Genomic DNA, 21,035 nt, shown 5'->3' with positions numbered 1-21,035 from the left:
CGTAAATGCTTATTGCACTTTGTTAAAAGTTTGAAGTTTGCTGGTTTTCAAAACGATGCAATGACAAAATATGGGTTTCGCGTTTGTTTGATAGCGACAATTAATTTTGGCGTTTGATTGATGTCTCGCTCGGTCAAGAAACCACTTTGGTCGATTTACTCGACCAAGAATCTTGCTCGGTTAATCGAAAAATTTGATCGATCAATTGCACCACTACTGACAACATTTTAATGAATAGATCTACCGGTCCGAGATTCTCCATTGAGAGATAATAAAAACGGGGAAATTATGAATTCCTAAGCTTGAGACATAGGCAAAGTCAGTCCGCTGGTCCGGTATTCTTCAATCTTACCTACAAGCGTCGTCCGATTTTAAGATTGTCTGGCTCGCCATCGTGACCGGTCACTGAACCTGCGCGCATTCGCGTCATAAAAAAATGCGGCATCGTGTGAGCAAAGACCGTCTCTGTGGGAGTAACGGCGTTGCGAAGTATAGGACTACGGAATAGAGGAGGAGATTATTGATTTTTTGAGGGTTTAAGATACTATCGGGGATTTAAGGCAACACCAGAGGACAAAAACTCGGAAGCGCATTTCAGAATTTTGATCAGAGCTTTCTGTTAAGCACGCGTTGGTGCAGGCAAGTCTGTGTAAATTGAAATAAAGTGTTCGCGTTTCATTGGATGGGTGGAAGTAATTATACCTACTTGGATGGCTGATAGTAAATTATACCTACATCTACTTGGATGGCTGATAGTAAATTATACCTACATCTACTTGGATGGGTGATAGTAAATTATACCTACGGTGTATGTTGTAGCTTTCTGTTCAAGACTGGCAGATTTTCAGTGTCACTGCATCTTGCCCTACCACAGTTGTTACAACTCTCACAGTCACAGTGCATGGGTCTACTTGAGCCTTTCAAGTTATTCCTCTTCTCTGAGTTTGAGCAATAATTTGAGTCTGTTAGTTCATGAAGGAATCATGACACCCAGACTGGTTCTTGATAGTCGAAATTCTTGTTTTAGGCCCTTCTGAACTCTCAAAGCAGGATTTATTTTTTATATAATAATAATGAGAGGAAAATATTATACATGTAATAGACTGAAATACTTAAGTAAAACAAGTAATTCTGGTTGGTCGACCATCAATGATTTATTTATAGAGGCACCAGCCATCCATGTCCAGGTGCTGTTTTAGCCTAGTGGTTGGTCGGTCAGTTGTGGGGAATACACATTTTCACCTGAAAATACACATTTTCATATTTCCCAATACTCATTTCGGTTTTCTGTGGTTGGCATCTCTGTGTTTATATAGGTTTTCCTTTTTGTTCATTAGCAAAATCTGCCAGTAAGCGAGACTGGCGGTATATATATTGGGGGGTGGTATATCGAGATTTGACTATGTGTTATGACACTTTAGAATCAGCATTTGTCAATTAAAAAAAAAATTTTGATATAGTGTAATTGGTATCATCTTTAAATTTGTACATTTTTCTTGCTTTGGGTAGAAAAAGATATAATCCTCTATCCTGAATGGAAGGTGAGATATCTATTTAATGAGGTGGGGGTCACCTGGTGTCTTAGTGAAATTAGCGAGAAAATGGCCACCAAAGCTTGATTTCCAATTTCAAAGCTTGAGTGGGTTTGGAAACTTGTTAATTTATTATTTTTGTGTGACTTTGATCAACATTTTTCAGCAAAATCCACACAGAAATGTATTTTTAAATGAACATAAAAGGTGTTGAGCTCCCCAAAAAATTCATACAAATTGCCCAGTGGGTGAAAAATGTCTGTTGCTTCGATTTCATTGATGAGACACTGATTTTACCATAATGACACATGTTTAGTTCAATATTAAAACCCAGTTTGCTCTTCTGTTTTTCTTGAATTGCTAAAAAGATTACAAACCAGTCTAATTCTTTAAAAAGCTGTACCCTCTGTCTTCGCTGACTGGTCATAGATGCATAAAAACTGTCTCAATTTTTTTCACAGTTCTTGGCCCTTGGCACTCACTGGGGAATGATTCACATCCTTGACCATATTGGAAACAACATTCGGGATAAAGAAGTGACAGCTGTCAGTTCCAGGATATTTTAAAAAAAAGTTTTGTTTACTGTGCACCCATTTGAATGTCCTCTTCATCATATTTCTGTACTTTTGATTTAGGGGAAATAAAGGACATGTGTCCTTTTTGTTGAGTGTTGCATTGTCATCGGCTAGTTTTAAATTTTACTCTGTCATGAAAGGAATCATGTATTTTATAATCTGGTACATGTGCTGATTCATAATTACAGGAACGTTTTTATATGTTTCCGTTTGAGTAGTTCATAAGGCAACAGTCTTTTGTATGTGGGTGGTTGGCGGGTTCTCTGGTATGGTTTGCTTCTTCTTTCCTTTCAAACATCTATCGTCCTTATCTCCCCTTCTTCTTTTTTTGTTTGTTACTCTCTTGTAACAGCTCTAATCTTCTTGCGCTCATATGACCTTGTGCAGTTGCCTTTTTAGTTTTTTAGTTTAGTATAGGGTTTTACGGCGCTCGCAACTGCATAAGGTCATATGAGCGGTGCAGTTGCGAGCACCGTAAAACCTCTACTAAAAGTAAACTAAGTGTTTTGTATGTGGAGAGTTTCAGTATAAACAAGCAAATGTATCAAGAGGAAAGCATTAATTGGGTTTCCCCTTTTGCAGATTTTCATTTTTAAGAGAGTGTTTTGTTGTTGTTATTCATGGTTTTATCTTTTTCCAGCATACAACCACAGTAAATCAGATCAGCATTGATGACAATGGTGATTATATGGCAAGCTGTTCTGATGATGGAAGGGTAAGTGTTATGTCAGATACTTTAGCAGCATGAAAAAGTTGTTATATGTCAATTGAAAAAACTTACATTCTTTAGGGAAATCTGTTCCTTTGCTTGAGCATATTTCATTAAAGACCATGGCAGTTTTGTGGAGAAAAAAAAAGTTGCAGAAGAATTGAAAAGAACCTGGAAAATTTTGACTGTTACAAAATGTCTAAAATTAGTCCATATCTTTTGGGAAATTTGACAATACCAAGTAGTGAAATTTATGCCATGGTGTCAAACAGGCAAGACGTATTTCTTGTTAAAATTGCATAAAATGATATTAAGTAGTTGTCTAAACCCAAATTCTTTCCCACTACTTTCTAGTCCCTTTTTCTTTTCTTTTTTTGAACTCTAATTGTCATCATTATACTATTGCTCTAATTTTGCTAACCATTCTAAAGAACAAAAAATGCCTGTTAGTTGTTACCGTGTAATGCCTTCAGTTTTGTCTTACCTGAGAAGAATTAAAATAAGATCCCAACTGATACTGATTTGATGCACTATAGTTCTTCAAGTATTTTTATGCTACTGTGTATATTTTGCTTGCTTTGTGCCCATTTCAGGTGATAATTACTGGACTCTATGCCACTGAAAATAACCAGTTGGTTACATTTGATCGACCTGTTAAAGCAATAGCCTTGGACCCATACTATTACAAACCAGGGACGGGTCGACAGTATGTCACCGGAGAGGACAAGGTATGTTTACAACAACATGTCTTTTTCAAAGGGCTGAAAACTGCTTTTTGAGCAGTCTGGAAATTTATCTATGCAACTCAAATTGATGTTTTAGCTCAAGATTATGTAAATAATTGTACTTTTTAAAATGTGGTTTGACTTTTATTACTGATCAAACCCTGCGTTTTTCAAATTAATAAATTGATTTTGTTGTCCTGTCTGCCAGTTGTTATTGGGAGAAGTATTTCAGTGTGCCTTGGATTTCTTTTAATTGCCTATTAAGAATTGAAAAGAGGTATCTACATGATAGCCAGAAGATAAGCCTGAGAAATGTCTTGATTTATAGAACAAGTTCTTTTAGTTTTTGTTGTCAGAAACATTTTATTTACCTTCCATTCAAACACGAGCCATCCTTGTCCTGGTTTTTTATGTTTTTGAAATGTTATAATCCCGCATTTTCCTTGCTCCCAAACACAGGGATCCTAGGCGGAGAATACTGTATTACGTTAGGACGGGGGTAATGTAGTGACTTACTGACATAGCACCTGTGCACTCAATAATAATATAACTGCAATAACTTAACAGGACTACTTTGTGCCCATGAGTAATGAGGGTACATAAGGTGGGTATGGGTATTAAACAGTTTTGTATTCGTTCACCAAACTGGCTTATTTTTTTAGTCTCAACAATACTTTCATTAAGGAGATGTAGCTACACTCAGAGCCAGTTTTCAGTTTCAGTAGTTTTTAAGCATTGTTAAAAAAAAATATTTGATGTTTCCAGAGAAACATTGATATTGGGTACATTTTTGTCAAATTACATAATTAATTGTATGTTCTGTGATCTATTCAAAGGTCAGAACAAGCTTATTTTATAATAAATGCAAAGAACTCTCTGGAACAAAATGTTCTTACCTGAGAAAGTGAGAATTTTGCATACAGCCTGATGCAGCTAATATCTTGTGTTGTGTCCTGACAAGAAAGATTTTGCTACCAATCAAAGTTTTTGAATAGGAACAATTTCCAAACCCATTATTTGATTATCCAAAAGCAGTGCATTTTGTTCTTTGTAATTTTTTTCTGAAAGTTTAACAATTTTTGAACCCCAAAGCGTCTGACAGAATAAAGGCATTAATGTTTACATTATGGTGTAAAAGTTTCATAGTGTGTGATTTAAACTTTTGTGAGATACAGTGTTTTTAATAAAAAATATGCCATGGCGAAAACTGAGAAAACTGAAGAAAAAAAAAAGAAAAGAAAATGTCCATGCACAAAGTCAGTTTTTGCTATTTATGAAAAAGGTTCTTAATATTTTGGTCTAGGGTTTCCAATTATACTTTAAATGGCTTGCTGATCAATGAATGGCTGAGATCACAGTGACACCAAGACTTTCACTCTTTGGGAGAACTTGTTGCTAAGGCTCAAATTTCAGTTATTTTCTGAGTGCTCACAAATAATATACATTCACACTGTTTATGTCCACTTTCATGCAAACATTGGAAATTGATTCCTCATACAATTTCGCATCAGAATTGATTTTTAAAAAATTCTCTGATGTTCTATCTCCAGACAAGTAAATTTTTTGGGTGTCTTTCTGTTGGATTGCCTTAAAAGATATGCAAATTGTGCTTTACTTGTAACAGTACATAACCTATTAGAATTTTCACTAGACCCGGAGAATACATATATATAATTTTTTGAATATTTATATAAATTTCTAGAACTTTTATTGGAGAATGTTCAGTTTCTCTTTCTATGGGTGGTAGATTCCAGCTCTGGTGTTGTCTGCCATTTTCCTTTCAGTGTTGCTACTGTCCTAGTCTGTTCAAAATGACATGTGGACCAATGAAACTCAACTATTTTCCTGTTCCAGCTAATTTTGAATGAAAAAAGTGGCTTCTTAGGCCGTCACAAGATGGTTGTGTTGCATCAAGGTGAGGGAGCCATCCGCAATATCAAGTGGGGTGGAGACTTCATTGCATGGGCCAGTGATAAGGTATGTTGTGATATCAGTAACTGAACAAAGCAAATGGAAAGATAATGGAAGTCAAATATCCACAGCTGTCAAAATGAACATTTGTCTGTGCAATTTGACTCTGGACAATTAACCATTCATTTCTAAGTTCTTTTCAAAGTTATCATGTATAATGGATTGTCATCCCTCCCTGAATGTTCCTTTTTGTCATTCCCTGAATATGCTATATAGGTCTTGATATTCCTCTTTTCCTTATACAGTGGATGTCGCATTCTACGAGGTCGCATTCAACGAGAAGTCAGCTCCAAAGAGGCAATTCTTAATCCCTGATTTTTTCCGCTATATATATTTGTAAATGTACATCAGCTCCAACGAAGTCGCTTTCAACGAGGTCGCGATAACTAAATAAAAAGCAATTAATAGCCCCAAAAGTGAAGAATTGTTCTCCTTTCTCTCCATCTCACGCAAAGAACAAGGCCCATCCTCCATTCCTAACACATTGTATAGCTAGATCTAGTGTGCCTCGTGATATAGGGCCCCAAAGCCAAGAGGATGGGCGAGGGTTGGCTGCCTACGGCAGGGATTGGAGGGGGTGGGTGGGAACGCGATACACGCTGTGTGAAACTGGATGAACTCTGGGTGGGTAGGTCCAGATCGAGACCTTCATTTTTTTTCAATTTTCTTTTCTTCCCCTGATCAGGAAATCAATGCTCCTGCCTTTACTTAGATATCTAGATCTAGGCCTAGATGTGAGAGGCTATATTTCCACACGAGAAATGTTCCAGGAAAAAAGATATTTAAAAATGCAGAAATGACAGTGAGAACACAGCTCAGACATGCACACACTGATGTTGTTAGAGAATTTCGTCATCAGGGGGAACTACTGTTTTAATTACTGGTATTGGTATACCATGTAATATAATAATAACTTGTCTCCTTTCTTTTGTTTAGCATTAGTCATGTTCAATGAGAGGTCGGATTCAACGAGGACAACAAGCCGGTCCCGGCAACCTCATTGAATGCGACACCCACTATACCTACTTGATCACTGGTCCCCCGAGCTCCCTTGAGTTCGTTGATTGAGTTTCACCACTGCACACCAATTTCTGCTGTCAGTATATTTAGAATGGTAAAAGTAATCCATACTCAGAGGTGCACTTGGGTACCCTTGGATTAAGATTGAAACCTCCTGGTTTCATGCTTTTCAACCTGTTTTCATGTTGTAGAGGTGGAGAAGTCTTTTTTAACACTTTGCGGTCACTTCGCTCAATAATACAATGGTGAAAATTGTCCGTTCTGGTCATCGTTGCAGTTTCTCTCGTGGCTGGGTGACCAGATTGAGAATTTTGTACTGCTGGATGTGTGACTGCAAAGTGTTAACTGTTCCCTCTTGAAGTGTTGAGTGTAGTCTAAGTTAGAGGTTGAGTAACGAAGTTGAAAGCTAAGCAAAGGACTAGTTCATTTGTTTGGTAATAGATTTCAATTTGTGCTCTATTTTATTTTGATGATACCTATCAAATCGATACCAGTCTGTTGTTTTTAAAGAGATTAAATCATCAGATCGTGCTCTTGTGTATGGGATCCCCCAAGGCTCAGTCCTCGGTCTAGTTTTGTTCACCATTTATAATCAATCACTTGTGAAGGGAATAGTTAAATATGACTTAAAATATTATTTCTATGCTGATGATACCCAATTTTATGGTTCAACAATATTTACTAACTTGGATGAACTTTTCTATCGTGCTGAAAATTGTATTGTATCAGTGAAAAACTGGATGAACAAAAACAAATTAATGTTGAATATTGATAAAACAGAAGTCATTCTGGCAGGCAGTGCAAAGTCTATTAATAAGGTTAACAAAGATCACATGAAAAGTTGGTGATGCGTAAATTGCATTTTCCAGAAAAGTTTAGAATCTTGGTATCTATTTTGATTCCAGTTTGTCAGTGTCGGCTGAGGTTAATCCATCTAATCAATGCTAAGTATACTGCTTTATAATTAGTAAATAGTATAGTTTTACCAAGACTTGATTATTGTAACTCCTTGTTATCAGGAATAATATCACTGGACAAAGTGAAAAGACTTCAAATCTACACCTTTAGTCTTACAGGAATGAGAGTGAGACTCTGCTACATCTCTTTTACCTCTCTGGCTTCCTTTTGAGAAAAGAATTTTATATAAATTGGCCACTCTATGTCACAAATACTTGAATAATAATGTGCCATCAGATTTATCAAGTCCGTTGAAACTGTACATTCCAATTCGCAGTTTAAGGTCATCTTCTTTTATCATTTATGAAACTTTACATGATAGTGACAGGGCATTTGAATATCAAAGCCCCAAAATCTGGAATGCTTTGCTCAGTACTTTAAGAGAGATCAAATCCTTTAATTCATCCGATTGTCAGCTAAAGTCATTTCTGTTCTTAAAGAATCAATGAGATTAATATTTACTGTTTGTATGTTACAGTTGCATTGTAAAGCGCTCAGAGCATGTGTACTTTAATCGGGGTTGAGTGCAATATAAATGACTTAAATGATTTTTTGTATTTTATTATTATTTTTTTAGTGTGCTGATTTTATAAAAGTGTCTAAGGTTGGAAACAATTCTAACAGCATTGTCTTATTTTCTTGTACTCTAGTTGGGATATTTTGTCTATTTCATTTCCATTGTTTTCACAGGGTGTGAAAGTGTTTGACATGAGTACCAGGTCAAAAATCACCAAAATTGACAAAGATCATGAGTAAGTTCAAATTCCATTTGTTTTTGCCCACACTTTTCTTTAAAAAACATTTAATCCAATTTGTTTCCAGGATTTTGTTATTCTTAAAATCTAAAGAACAATTTGCCACTAAGTTGTTATCAAACTGGAAGTTATATGGTTAGTACAGTGGGTCTCAAGACTTAAAACAGTTTACTGCAAAGTGTGTGGCTTTTGCTCAAAGTACTATGTGTCCACCTAGCTGCCTTTCTCAACTAATTCATTCTATTTTATATACACAGTTATAAAGACACTGAATTTCAATAGAGAAAGTTGGGTGAAGACTGATTTTTGTTGTTTACTGCTTGGAGACTTTTATTACACTAACTTACAGTGAGTAGTGACTACATCTCAAGATTAATATTAATTTGTTACCAGGGGACAGCACCCAAACAAACATAGATAAGGTCAAACAAGTGATGAGAAAAGAGATGCATCACTGTCTTATGAGTGTTTTATACACATGTTGCCATGGGCCCACGAGAAATTCTAAGTTGAATCTTTCAGTGGTGCACTTCCATATTTTATAAAATCTAAAATATTAAACCAACTGTTCTGTTACCTCTGTTTTTTTTGTTGATTTTGAGCTTTTGCAGCTTTTCTTTATCAGATAAAAATAATTTATTACATGAGTTATGGTGTTAGATCACGATTTATCCTACGAGCGAAATTGCCAAGTTGTAATCCCCCAGGGCAGTGCCATTGACTCAAGGTGTCTTTAGGCCATTCCTAAAGGAAGGACAGGGTGGCCAGGGAAGTCGGAAAGTCGTAAATTTTTGTTTAGGTCAGATAAGTCGGATTTTTGTTGGAAAAATTTTGTTCCGACGGAAATGGTTGATAAACGTCGGCAATAAAAGGAAATTTGAGGAAATCTGTAAGTTGCCTCGGGAAAGACCCGGGAAAATACATAAAAGTTCTAGAATATTTGAAAACCAAATCCGATAACGTCCCTAAGTTCATTTTGTCGGTCGCGATCATTCAGCTTTTTCCCAGTCTAAGAGTACGTTTCATGCGACCAGGCGGCTATGGCGGCAAGCGGAAGTGTACGAGTGATGCCGAGGCTCGAACGGGAAAATCTAGATCTACTTTCGCTTTCACTACCGCCCTGAAATTTGCCGGTAAAAGTCTGATAACACAACATTGTTGTAACATGCAGTTTGTGCATTACAAAGGCTGAGTCGCTATGAAAATAAATCAATATTTGTCTCTTGTGTAAAAAGAAAAGAAAGTTATACAAGCGTCTTGTCGGGCTCGCCGTCATGACCACAGTCACTGAACCTGCACATTTGTATGTCACACACATGATTATAGGGCGTCGAGTGAGTACCGCGAATGTTAGGGTCACTAAAGTTCATTCTAAGTCTGAGCGTTGCGAAGTATAGGACTCTGGGATGGTGAGATTATTAATTTAAAAAAAAAGATACACTCGGGGGGGGGGGGGGGGGGGTGTAAAGGCAACACCAGGGCAGGGGAAAAAACTGAACTTGGTAGCAAATTTTAGCATTAGCATTTAGAATTTTGATTGCAACGAGAGCTTTCTGCGTAGCGCGTGTTGTGCAGGACTTGTGTGGAATCGGGATCTGTCATGCCTTGTAAGCTGTGTTATTGAACTAAAGGGTTGGCGTGTCATTGGATGGGTGATAGTCGTTTGACCATGGAAAAACTCAGCAAGATAGTCTTTGGAGAGTAGAAGATTGATGGCACTTGGCATACTGAAACCCAGGCTAGAAACAGACTTGTTTTTCTTATGATTTTTGTGACTATATATATGTGTAGACTATAATTAGAGAGAGAGATCTAGACTAGATCCAGCATCATGGGAAAGTGCTACTTCATCAACACTGAGTGGTTGTCCAACCCTAAGTATTCAGAATGATTGATGGAGTATCCAAATGATAAAAGCAAGTTTAGATGAAAATTTTTTCCCCAAGTATTTGTCATCGGTCATTCAGGTGTAAAAGCTTTGAACACTCACATGATACCTCAAAAACACATGAAAGCCCAAACCAGCCAGTGTGGTGCCAAATCTATTCTTAAGGTTACCAAGAACAGAACAAGTGTTGTGAGAGATACTGAAAGGAGCACCAACAGTAATATAATAATAATCAACTAGAGCAGTTGTTGACACAAGTCTTCTCATTCTTGAGATGTTTTCAGGCTGAAAAATAGCTGAGATTTCAGTGTAGTTGCACAAAACGTGGCTACCTTGGAACATTAATTGGGATTGCCCCAGTGATGTAGTCGGCTATCCTAAGATGTGTACGAAATAGCTCCTTCTTCGTGATTCTCTTTGACGAGAGCCGTAACACTGACATTGGCAAAAAGCAACTTGACTTATAGTGGTAGGATTTTTTTTGGTGTGGTAGGATTTTTAGGAAGAAAATTTCCCTGGCCACCCTGAAGGATATTAACCCTATCCATCTGGTGTTTAGCACTTCATTTGGGCGCCTATGGTAAATGCACTTTGCAACAAACAGTTTTTACAGAGGGCACAGAGTGGCTGCCATAACATTGCACGGTTTAGGAATACTATGATTCAAGTCTATACATTGCTTACAGAAGGTAAGAAAGCGAATAAAGTGCACAAAGTAATTTTTGCAATTTTTATATTTCTCGTGTGAGATATCTGCTAATATTTTACATGTGAAATATAAGGATTTATTTTACCAGAAGTGCAATGCTAAAGCAACCCCAAACATGGTATAAAAATGATTTTCATATCTGGTTCAGAGGTTGTAGATTGCTAATGAGAGTATCAGATTATGCACTGGAAACATTCAATAATACTTTGCATAATTCAGGTCATATTAGAGGTGGGCTACCTTGACCCTGTTACAGTCAACCTGTAATAGTATGATTGTGGGTAGTTAATGGATGTTCTAGTGAGGTTTGCTTCTTTTTTCCGATCAATCATCCCACTTTTTTCTGTTTGTTACTTCGGCACTTATATGACCTAATTGTGCTGCAAGTGCTGTAAAGGTCTTATTAAACATGAGTAGGATAAAATATCTAAGGAGAAAGATGGAGAAAACTGACTTCATAAACTTGCTCACATGGGAATTAAACTAGACCTGCATGTTTGCCGACAATCGTCTGAAATCCGAAAATCGCGACCGGACCCGGGAGCCGGCCGATGCTATGGCAAGGCCCACCTGTATTATAGTCAATGTGCATAGTGCGAGGCCTGGCTGACTGCCAGCGCCCCCTTTTTCTCCCGTCGGCTTTGTCGGCACTTTTGTTTTCGTGCCGACGTCGGCGTTTCCGACATAATTGTCGGAATCCGAGTAGAAATGCGAATACGGAAAAGGACGACGACCTAAATTATCTACTTTCAGTTTCGTGCTCGACCGGCCACTTTGAATTTCGTTTGTTGACTAATTCAATTGTTCAGATCATGTGGATACATTCAAGTCCGACTCACTTGTTCTACTAGATCTAGATCTAGATTTATAGATCATTATAGACCTCAATGAAGGATTCATATATATTCCAATTCTATTGTGTCAAACCCTATCATAGGTTTTGCTGTAATATTAATGTTGGTAAAAAGCATTTAATCAGGTGCGTGAATTATTTATTTTTTTAGAATCTAGATCTAGATCTATATGGAGGATTCATATACCAATTCTATTGTGTTATTGTATCAAACCCTAATAGAGCAATGTAGATGTAGGCCATATTATGCTCCTGACCTTGTTTGTTTTGGAGTATGTGTTTTTTTTATAGGTTATATATTTTTTCATTTTGGACTTGTGCTGGCCTTTTTACATGAGGCCCATTGCAGTAGTTTCTTTTTTGAGGTAAGCCTAGGGGTAGGGTTAGGTCTCTTCTTTATTGTGTTTGTTGGGGTAGTCGCTCGTTACTCAGAAGTCCTTCCTTATGACACCCACCAAAGCTCTTGTGGGGGGGGGGGGGGTTTGCGCAAAATTTTTAGACAATCTGGTTGAGGCTCACATGCAGGTCTATTAAACTAACCCTTACATGCAAGGCAAAACAATGATACCCAAGAAGCTGAATCTCTGAGAGTAAATTTAGATTCCATTGTCAATATGTTGATCAGTTTGATTCCATTGTCAATATGTTGATCAGTTATGACTAGGCTGATATTCCCCCCCCCCCCCCCCCCCATTTGATTTCAGTCTGGTGGTTTAGGCTATCAGACTTGTAATCGTGAGGTTGTGGGTCTGGGGGTGTGAGCCTCAGGCCCAACGTTATGTCCTTTGGAAAGGCACTTTACACACAATTTTACTCACTTCACCCAAGTGTGAATGGGTACCTGGCCACAGACAGCGAAAGATCTTGTCAGTGTGTTAGTGTTTTAGCGCCTGTAAAATAGCAGCTTGTACTGTATGTTTTCCTGGAAGATGAGATTGTTTCAGAATGGGATCAGGTCTGCTGGGGTAATGATATAGATTGTAAAGTGCATAGAGCTTACTGTTGAGCGGGAAGTTGTGCTACAGAAATGCTATCTATTCTTACTAAAGATATCACAAATCTAGAAGAGTTAGAAGAAATGTCTTGACCTGATGAATGATTTCACACTTGTATTTCTCCAGCCTGAGACCTGAGCTTCATATTTGTCAGCTGGTGTGGAGGGATGCGAGAACTCTTTTGATTGGATGGGGAGACAGGGTCAAGGTATGAGCTTTGTTTGAGTATATGAATATTGTTGGTAAATAGGTGACTCTGTTTTTTTTGGGTTTTAAAAAAAAAACAAACAGCATTGAGCCCTGGAAATACCAGGAATTTGAATAAAATGGGCCATACCCAAAAATGCACCAAGAATTTGAGGAAATCTGTAAATTAGCATGGGAAAGACCGTGAAAAAATACAGGATGTCTAAAAAAAGAGGGCCCATGTAAAGGACAATAACTTGGTCGCCTCTGTACCAGTTTCAATAAAACTTTGCACAAAAAGATTCAACCAAGGGGACATCAAATCTGTAAACAGAAAGAAAATCTAGTGAAGCGTTAAAGAAATATCGAGTTTGAAATATGGAGTTTTAAAAATGTTAACCAAAATTGAGTAAAAGGCAAAATTTGACATCTTAAAAAATCGACCATAATGTATGTTTGTGTATGATGATAGAACACATTTATTAAAAACTGACATTGCTTTTCAAAAAAAGAAACTGACATTGTTAAATAAAGTCGAGAAAGTTGATGTTTATTTAAATCCTATGCTCCAGGTGTTGACCATTTATTTTCAGACAAATGCAAATTTGCTGCTGAAAATTTTGAACAGACCTGTGGCATGCTTCTGGGTCAATCCATTGGACCTGCTTTTCATTATTGAGTTTTAGCTGTTCTATTGTTTGTGGGTTGTTTACATATACTTCGCTATAGACAGTGAAAGATCTTGTCAGTTTGTTAGTGTTTGAGCGCTTAATCAGCTGCTTGCACTGTATGTATGCTTCCCGGGAAGCTGAGAATGTTTCGGAATGTTCTATGGTCTGCTGGGGTAATAATATAGTGTAAAGTGCATAGAGCCTGCTGTTGAGCGGGGATATGCGCTATACAAATGCTATTTATTATTATTATTATTACTCTTTGAAAAAACAACCCAAAGAAAACAATTGAGCCTGCGTTTCACATCATAATTTACAGAACAAGGACCAAGTGGGCACAGCTTATCAACCAAGCAGCAAAAATTTTGGTCATTTTACTACCTGTTGCACCACAGATAATCCACTCTCTTGAATGTCATCACCTGTCTGTTGTAGACCTCTATGACTCGTTGACACTTTTGTTTTCCACAAAAACCTGAACTTACATCACATGCTGGGTGGGTAGGGCCTTCAAGTCCGCATTGGATGGGATCACATCAAATTGTGAAGTAGTCATGGTTTTGGTTTTCCTGACCATTGCAGTAGTTGTTTTTCTTCATCTCTAGACCCAGATTTGCAAGACAGCCTGAATTTTGATTAGGGCAGTCACAACACAAATGTGCGTAACGACTGGAGTGAGGAATTTGGTTAGAGATGGAAATCTATAAATTCTGGACAGGGATTGGAATTGATGTAGATCTTGGAACTTATGATTGGATAAGTGAAAATGGCATGCTTCATGCCATTGCGAGTGGTCTTCAAGGTTGACCATTCTTTGTTTGACTTAAGTGATAAACCCACCCTAGGGGTCACATCAGTACATTTCAGAGTAAGGGATACCATTTTTCTGACTTTGAGCCTGAATATGAGTCATTGTGGATTCTCCCTTTTGTGCATTGGCTAAGATCCCGCTTACTTATGATTTTGCATTTTCCTTTCTCCCAAGCACCAGGATTTCAGGTGGAAACTACTGTGTATATCTATATTTATATCTATATATGTGTGTGTGTGTGTGTCATGACGCGATGGAATCAGGCACTTGTCAAAATAATGAAATGGAAAAAAATCTACATTTTTCCCACCTGTTAGGCAATTTTAATTGATTTTTTTGTTTTGACTCCACACATCTTATGTCTAATTGAAAACATATTCCTGTGTGGATTTTACTGAAAAATGTTGAGAGGCACAAAACAAAAATATAAATTTGCAGTTTCTAACGATACTTTTTTTTTTTTTGTAACTGCTTTACAGCGCTTGCAACTGCATAAAGTCATATGAGCCCTCGGGACAGACCAAACATTTTCAGTTGGTAGGACATTTTGAATTTTATCCAGGTGGCGGCTGCATCCTACTCTTATAGATTTTAGACCACCAAGAGATCTTGAACGTGCACAATTTGCACACAGGATCTCCGAGATTTTTTGTCCTTGTCCGAGAAGGTTAGGTTAGATCTTTCCTATCAGAAGATCAGGGGTGTGGCTGAAAGACAACAGTAAGAAGGAGCCAAGGAGTATCCATAGAAAGGCTGCAGAAAGAGTCAGGAGCCCAGAGGAGGGTGGAAATATTGGAGCATTGGTAGATACAGGTTGTATGGTCACAGTGGTCAGTTCACAGGTAGTTGGAAATTGCGCGGGCGAGAACTATATGGTAGCTTTTGGTGGTACACGAGTGAAGTGTCAGGGGAAGAAAGAGCTAATCATTGATGTGCGAGGTGTCTCGGTCTCCGTAAATGCAATTGTGTCAGATTCTATTCTGTCTGATATTGATGTGATGCTGGGAATAGATGCCATAACTAGCCTGGGAGGAGTTCAGTCATCCATATGGTATAGACAAGTTCTGTTCTTCATTTTTCTTCTTGGTCATACGAGTTTTTCTAAACGCAAGTGCCAGTCTCACTTTCTTCCCTAATTATTCTTTGCTACAGGTGTAATAAGTGCGATTATTGTCCTTATCAGATCTGTGTTGTCAAGGATTACGGCAGAACTGATGTGAAGGACAATCTTCCTAACAGATACGTGGAGATCAGTGAGTACTTCTCTGTTACAATAAACTAATAAACTTCACACAAGTACACAGTCATAAATGAGAAGGAATATTTCTCTCTTGGTCTTGCTTGAACTCATATCTGGGTTGTTTTTTTTTTTTGGAAAGTGTTTTATGGCGCTCACAACTGCATAAATCATATGAGCGCACGGGACACACCAAACATTTTCAGGTGGTAGGAAATTTTGAATTTTGCCTGGGTAGTGGCTGAAGCCTATTCTTATCGATTTTAGATCACCAAGGGATCTTTGACGTGTGCAATTTGCACACGGAACCTCCAAAATTTTTCGCCCTTGTCCGAGAAGGTTAGGTGTAGATCTTTCCTACCAGAAGATCAAGGATGTGGCTGAAAGACAGCAGTAAAAAGGAGCCAGGGAGTAGCAGTAGAAAGTCTACAGAAAGAGTCAGGAGCCCAGAGGAGGGTGCAAAGGAGGCGAGGGGGTAGGGGCAGGAAGAGGAGACAAAAGCAGACGACAGAACATTGCAAAAAAGCAGAAAAAGAGGTGAAAGGAGACAATTTTAGAGAAGAATATTTTGTTCGGTCGCTGCCTGGATTTGAACCCGGGACCTTTGAATAAGAGGCCAACACCTTAACCTCTAGACCATCTGGGTCTTTCTTTCATTGCTGGAATGTTGTTACACATATACATCTCTTGAATGTATTTCATAAAATTAATTTGTTCTGGGTTTCAGAAATTACCTATTCTATGGTAAGCTGTTATACAGTGGCGTCCAAAAGAAACTTGAAAACCCAGTCATCGTCATTATGTTAAAGCGTCGCACTACCCGAAACCCTATTTTCAGTAAACCAAAGATTAAAGAGAGATGGAAACGCTATTTCCAGGAGCTCCTGAATCCTACAGGAGAAACAACACCAAACAGCTTCTCACCAAAAGAAGCCACTCCAGAACCATCAATACTGCTGAGTGAAACCCAACATTTTATAAAGAAAACCCAACAAAGCGCCAGGCGTTGATAACATCACAGCAGAAGAGATCAAGCTATGCGGCCATATCGGTGAACACTGGCTATGGAGGATTTTTAACCTGGCCTGGGCGACAAAAACAACACCCGATGACTGGCAACGAGCTGTCATTATACCCTTTTTGGAAAAAAAAGGTAACAAAAAAGACTGTGGAACCTACAGAGAAATATCCCTTCCCAGCCACGTGGGCAAAATGTTTGCCAAGACACTGGAAATGAGAATGAGACCTCTTGTAGAGACTTAACTCAGTAATTCCCAGTTTGTCTGGGTAGTGGCTGAAGCCTATTCTTATCGATTTTAGATCACCAAGGGATCTTTAATGTGTGCAACTTGCACACGGACCCTCCAAGATTTTTCAGAAAAAGCAGGGGCTGTACTGACGCTATTTTTGCTTTAAGACAGTTGTGTGGGACTGCCATTGCACATGACAAAGACCTCAATGTCGTCTTCGTGGATCAGGAAAAAAAGTTTGGCAGGGTAGATAGATGTCAACTTTAGGAAGTTTTAGAGGAATTTGGTGTTAGAGGACAATTGCTGGAGAACATCATGGTACTTTATAAAACAGCCTTTGTGCTGTAAGATCAACAGAAGAACTGTCTATCGGACTGGTTCCCCATCAGGTCTGGGGTGAGACAAGGGTGAGGAATGTAAACACCTGAACATGAAAATCTCCATCCCAAAAACAGAAGTTACGAAGGTCAGCAGAAACCCGGGAAAACTCAACATTTTTATTGATGGAACACATCTCCAACAACTAGAGAAATTTAAATATTTGGGAAGCATCTTCACACCAGATGGATGTATGGACAAAGAAAAAGAAACAAGAACTATAAAGGCAGATGCAGTGACCTACCAGCTAGCACCCCTGCTCAGTCACAAGAACACCCCGACCGAATTGAAATCTCATCTCATCAATAGCATCTTCATACCAGCATTAACACACTAGTGCCAAACTTGGTCTCTAAACAAGGCATAAGAAAGAAAAATCAATGTGTGCGAAATGATGTGTCTCCGCAAAACCATCAACGTCACCAGAAGAGACCGCATAAGAAACAAAACCATACATCTAAAAACTGGAATACCGCCAGTAATAAAATTCATAGAGCATCAAAGAGTCAAACGGTTTGGACATCTAACCAGAATGCCCCAGAAACAATTAGCAGCTAGATCTTACAACACCCGAGAATCCGGCTCTAAATCAAGAGGAAGACAAAGAAGGACCTGGCTGGATGGGGTTACATATATCTGTCACAGACACTACACACCTAGCACAGGACCTAAAATTTCACCTCCCCTGGACACCCTAAGGATACCAGAGGAAGGAAAAAGTAAAGGTAAGAAGTATCTACCCACTCGAGCAAAGATTGTGCGAAATCAAAGAAACATAAAAGTGCTTTCGCCCCTTTAATGAGCTGCATCAACATTGGTGGAATTTACATGTATTGAATATCATACGAATCAAGACTTTTATTGTCTTTGCAATTAACAGCATCTTCAGGTGATATTTTCCAACAGATTGGAAAACAGAGTACTCACATAATCCATGCAAGACCTGGTCTTAGCATTAAATGTGCTCATTAGTATTTTGTTTTTGTTCAGGAGCCGTTGGCACGAAACCCTTTCTGAACATGGACTATGTTATTTAGATTTTAGACATTGTCATCTGTCAGTGAAGAACAGAGGCCATGAAACTGCCATGATATGGGGTGGATGGAAAAAAACTGCCCCCATGAGAATCACCAGATGGCTTGGTTTAGGCTGTGTGTCATATCTTACCCTTATTTTCGCCATGGAGTCATTCAAGTTGACATCCCCATGCATGACATTGCATTTTCTCACAGGGTCAATGCCACCAGACAATATTTCATGGAAAACAAAATCATACCAGTGTTGGAGTTTTCACCAGTAAATAGCCCTGATACGAATCATACCAAGTTTTGCAATGTATTTGTTACTGCTTTGTTTTTCCTACTGTTTGGAACTATCATAATTTATTTATTGTTTGTTGCAGAGACAAAGTTCTCCATTCATTTGATATGCAATGTATGTCCATTCTGTCACTATTGATTCACCTCAATACAGGGCTGAAAACACTTTTATGTTTTGTTGATGCACACAATTTTGCCGAGTCTGATTTTTAAAGGTCAATTTTGAGGGACCCTATCTTGGGCGACTCTTAATATTATAATTTAGACAAAATATTAATGTGTCAGATGATGCAGAATTGTTTAGCCGTAACTCTTTAAGCCCTGAGTTTTTTCCACCGTTTCCCAGAGTTTTTTCTAGTCTCCTAAACCTAGTGCACTATTTCTCATTATAACCCTAAAGGCTTGCCTCCAATTTCTAAATGGCGGAAACAAAGGCTCGGTCATTACTAAAAAACTTGGTTCGGGAATAGGTCCAAAAAACAAGCAAAAACTAGCACTAAATAAAACCAAACAGTTGTCACTAGTACTGGACGCTCCCAGTGTCGGATGGGAACAAGGTTATTACCGCCGGACGCTCCCAGCGTCCGATGGGGTTCAAAGAGTTAATTGGTATGCAGCATGAGTGGGTAGCAAATCAAAAGGCTGCAACACAATGACTGGATGATTACATTTTCAAGTTTCTTTTGGACCTCTCTGTAATAAATCAAATGAAGTGTATTTATTTCTTGCAAAAAATTGTCTAAAATGAAATGTGAGTTGCTAGGCATCATGATCAAATCAGGCGCTCATCAGGGTCAAATAATGGAATCGAAGATAGTGGCATTTTCCCGTCGGTTTGTCTATTTTTATCGAATAGTTTTTTGTTTTTTTTAGCTCAACACCTTTTATGTCTATTTAAAAACACAATTTTGTTTGGATTTTACTGAAAAACCTTGATTAAAGGCACACAAAATGTAAATTTTCAGTTTCCAAGGACTCTCAACCTTTGAAAATCCTCAAAACTTTGGGTAGCGGCTATTTTTCGCTAACTGTACCTCTGAAATCAGGCGATCCCACCTGGTTCAATCGCAAATATCACGACTTCTATTCAAGATAGATAGGCTTTTTTTTCCATCAACAGATAGACAAATGAACAAAGTTTTAAGAGGATACCAATAACTCCACATGTCCAAAAATTGATGAGCGCCTGATTCCACCACGTTGTAACACTAACAGTACTGGGTGACAAAAGTGTTGTGAACATCATTTAAAAAAGAACTCTGTGATTTACATGACAAATAAAATATTTTAAAAACTCATGCTCAGTGCTTTCGCAATATTTGTTTTCTCAAGAAAGCTGTTTTTCCAGTGTATTAGCTTCTTTTGGTAAATGCTATGGAAATGCGTTGTTTGCTGTTGTATTGTAGTAAAAAAAAGTAATTTCCACTTTATGGATCCCATTGTACAGTGCACGGTGGTTTGTTTTGCAAACACTGGAGAAATATTTAAGGAAAAATGAAACTTTTGCCCTCCAGAATTTACTAGAGCTACTATGCACATCAGGGTGGCATTGATGTCATGCACGAAGGACACTTTTAAATTATTTTGAGAAGGGAGGGTGGGAATTTACTTATACCAGATATCATTTGATTGCTGCCTTTATTGGTGTGACATATTAGGACTGCTAATAGCAGCCACAACCCTCAGAAATCCGGTACACAGGACTGCAGGGTAGGCTGCCTAAGAATGCAGTGCTTTTTAAAAATGATATATTCCTTTTTAATTCTCCCTCTTCTTCAGCTACCAGTTTTTTTATTTCATAATGCTTACTATTTTATTGTTTCTTGTCTTCAGTTGCCATGTTCACAACTGACTTCTTTGTCTGTGGTATTGCTCCTTTGGCTACCAATTTGGTTGTTCTTTCTTACGACAAAATTGGGCAAAAACAAGAGGTGAGTTTTCGTTTCATTTAAAAGATTCATGGTAATTTAATTGAAGTTAGTTTTCATTTTTGTTGTTGTTGTTAGTCAGAATGTTTGAGCGTGTGCCCGTAAGCCCAATTGTATGTTACAAAAGAGGGAAGTCTTTGACATTTCTTCTTCTTTGCTGCAGTATAGGGTAGGTGCTCTGTGGTAGGGAAAGGAGGAAAAAGTTGCCTTCAGAGATCCTGTAGTTTAGAATTTTAAGAGCTGATATTTGGCTGTTTTGTGGACCTAGTGACAAAGCTAGTACATTGATGTTTTTTTCTTGGTCTATTATTGTTTGTTCTCTTCTATTGAGGAATTTTCTGAAGATGGTGTCTAATGAGGATACCAAGAAACAGCAAAGAATATAAACATAGGCTTGAGAAGAGTTAGGAGTAAATTCGAATCATAAGGTACCAAAGGCAATAGCGTGTTGTGTTGTGTGTGTGCTCTCAAGTGTTTATTCACATCGTGTCATTACGCGTGTGGTATGAATTCTTCTTTCGCCCCCTCTTCTCTCCCCCCCCCCTCTTCTATCCCTTCTTCTTCCA

The 21,035-nt window shown here is 38.1% G+C and overlaps 1 protein-coding gene across 2 annotated transcripts in view; it reads left to right on the top strand.

Annotated features, from left to right (window-relative positions):
• The window catches only part of LOC101864013 (vacuolar protein sorting-associated protein 41 homolog), a gene marked incomplete at its 3' end in the record, with an annotated part of 77,580 nt that overhangs the window by 23,019 nt on the left and 33,526 nt on the right, over positions 1–21,035 (top strand). The window contains 9 exon segments of one of the 2 annotated variants that reach the window (XM_035972046.1): positions 546–639; positions 1,994–2,077; positions 2,748–2,822; positions 3,410–3,544; positions 5,396–5,518; positions 8,180–8,241; positions 12,816–12,897; positions 15,541–15,610; positions 20,375–20,472. In XM_035972046.1, coding sequence (XP_035827939.1) covers positions 2,021–2,077; positions 2,748–2,822; positions 3,410–3,544; positions 5,396–5,518; positions 8,180–8,241; positions 12,816–12,897; positions 15,541–15,610; positions 20,375–20,472 — 702 coding nt within the window. 2 annotated transcript variants of the gene reach the window in all.

Source organism: Aplysia californica, unplaced genomic scaffold (assembly GCF_000002075.1).
Source record: "Aplysia californica isolate F4 #8 unplaced genomic scaffold, AplCal3.0 scaffold00565, whole genome shotgun sequence".
NCBI classification, from domain to species: Eukaryota; Metazoa; Mollusca; class Gastropoda; order Aplysiida; family Aplysiidae; genus Aplysia; species Aplysia californica.
Note: the sequence above shows the minus strand (reverse complement) of the source record. Positions and strands in the feature narration are given on the sequence as shown.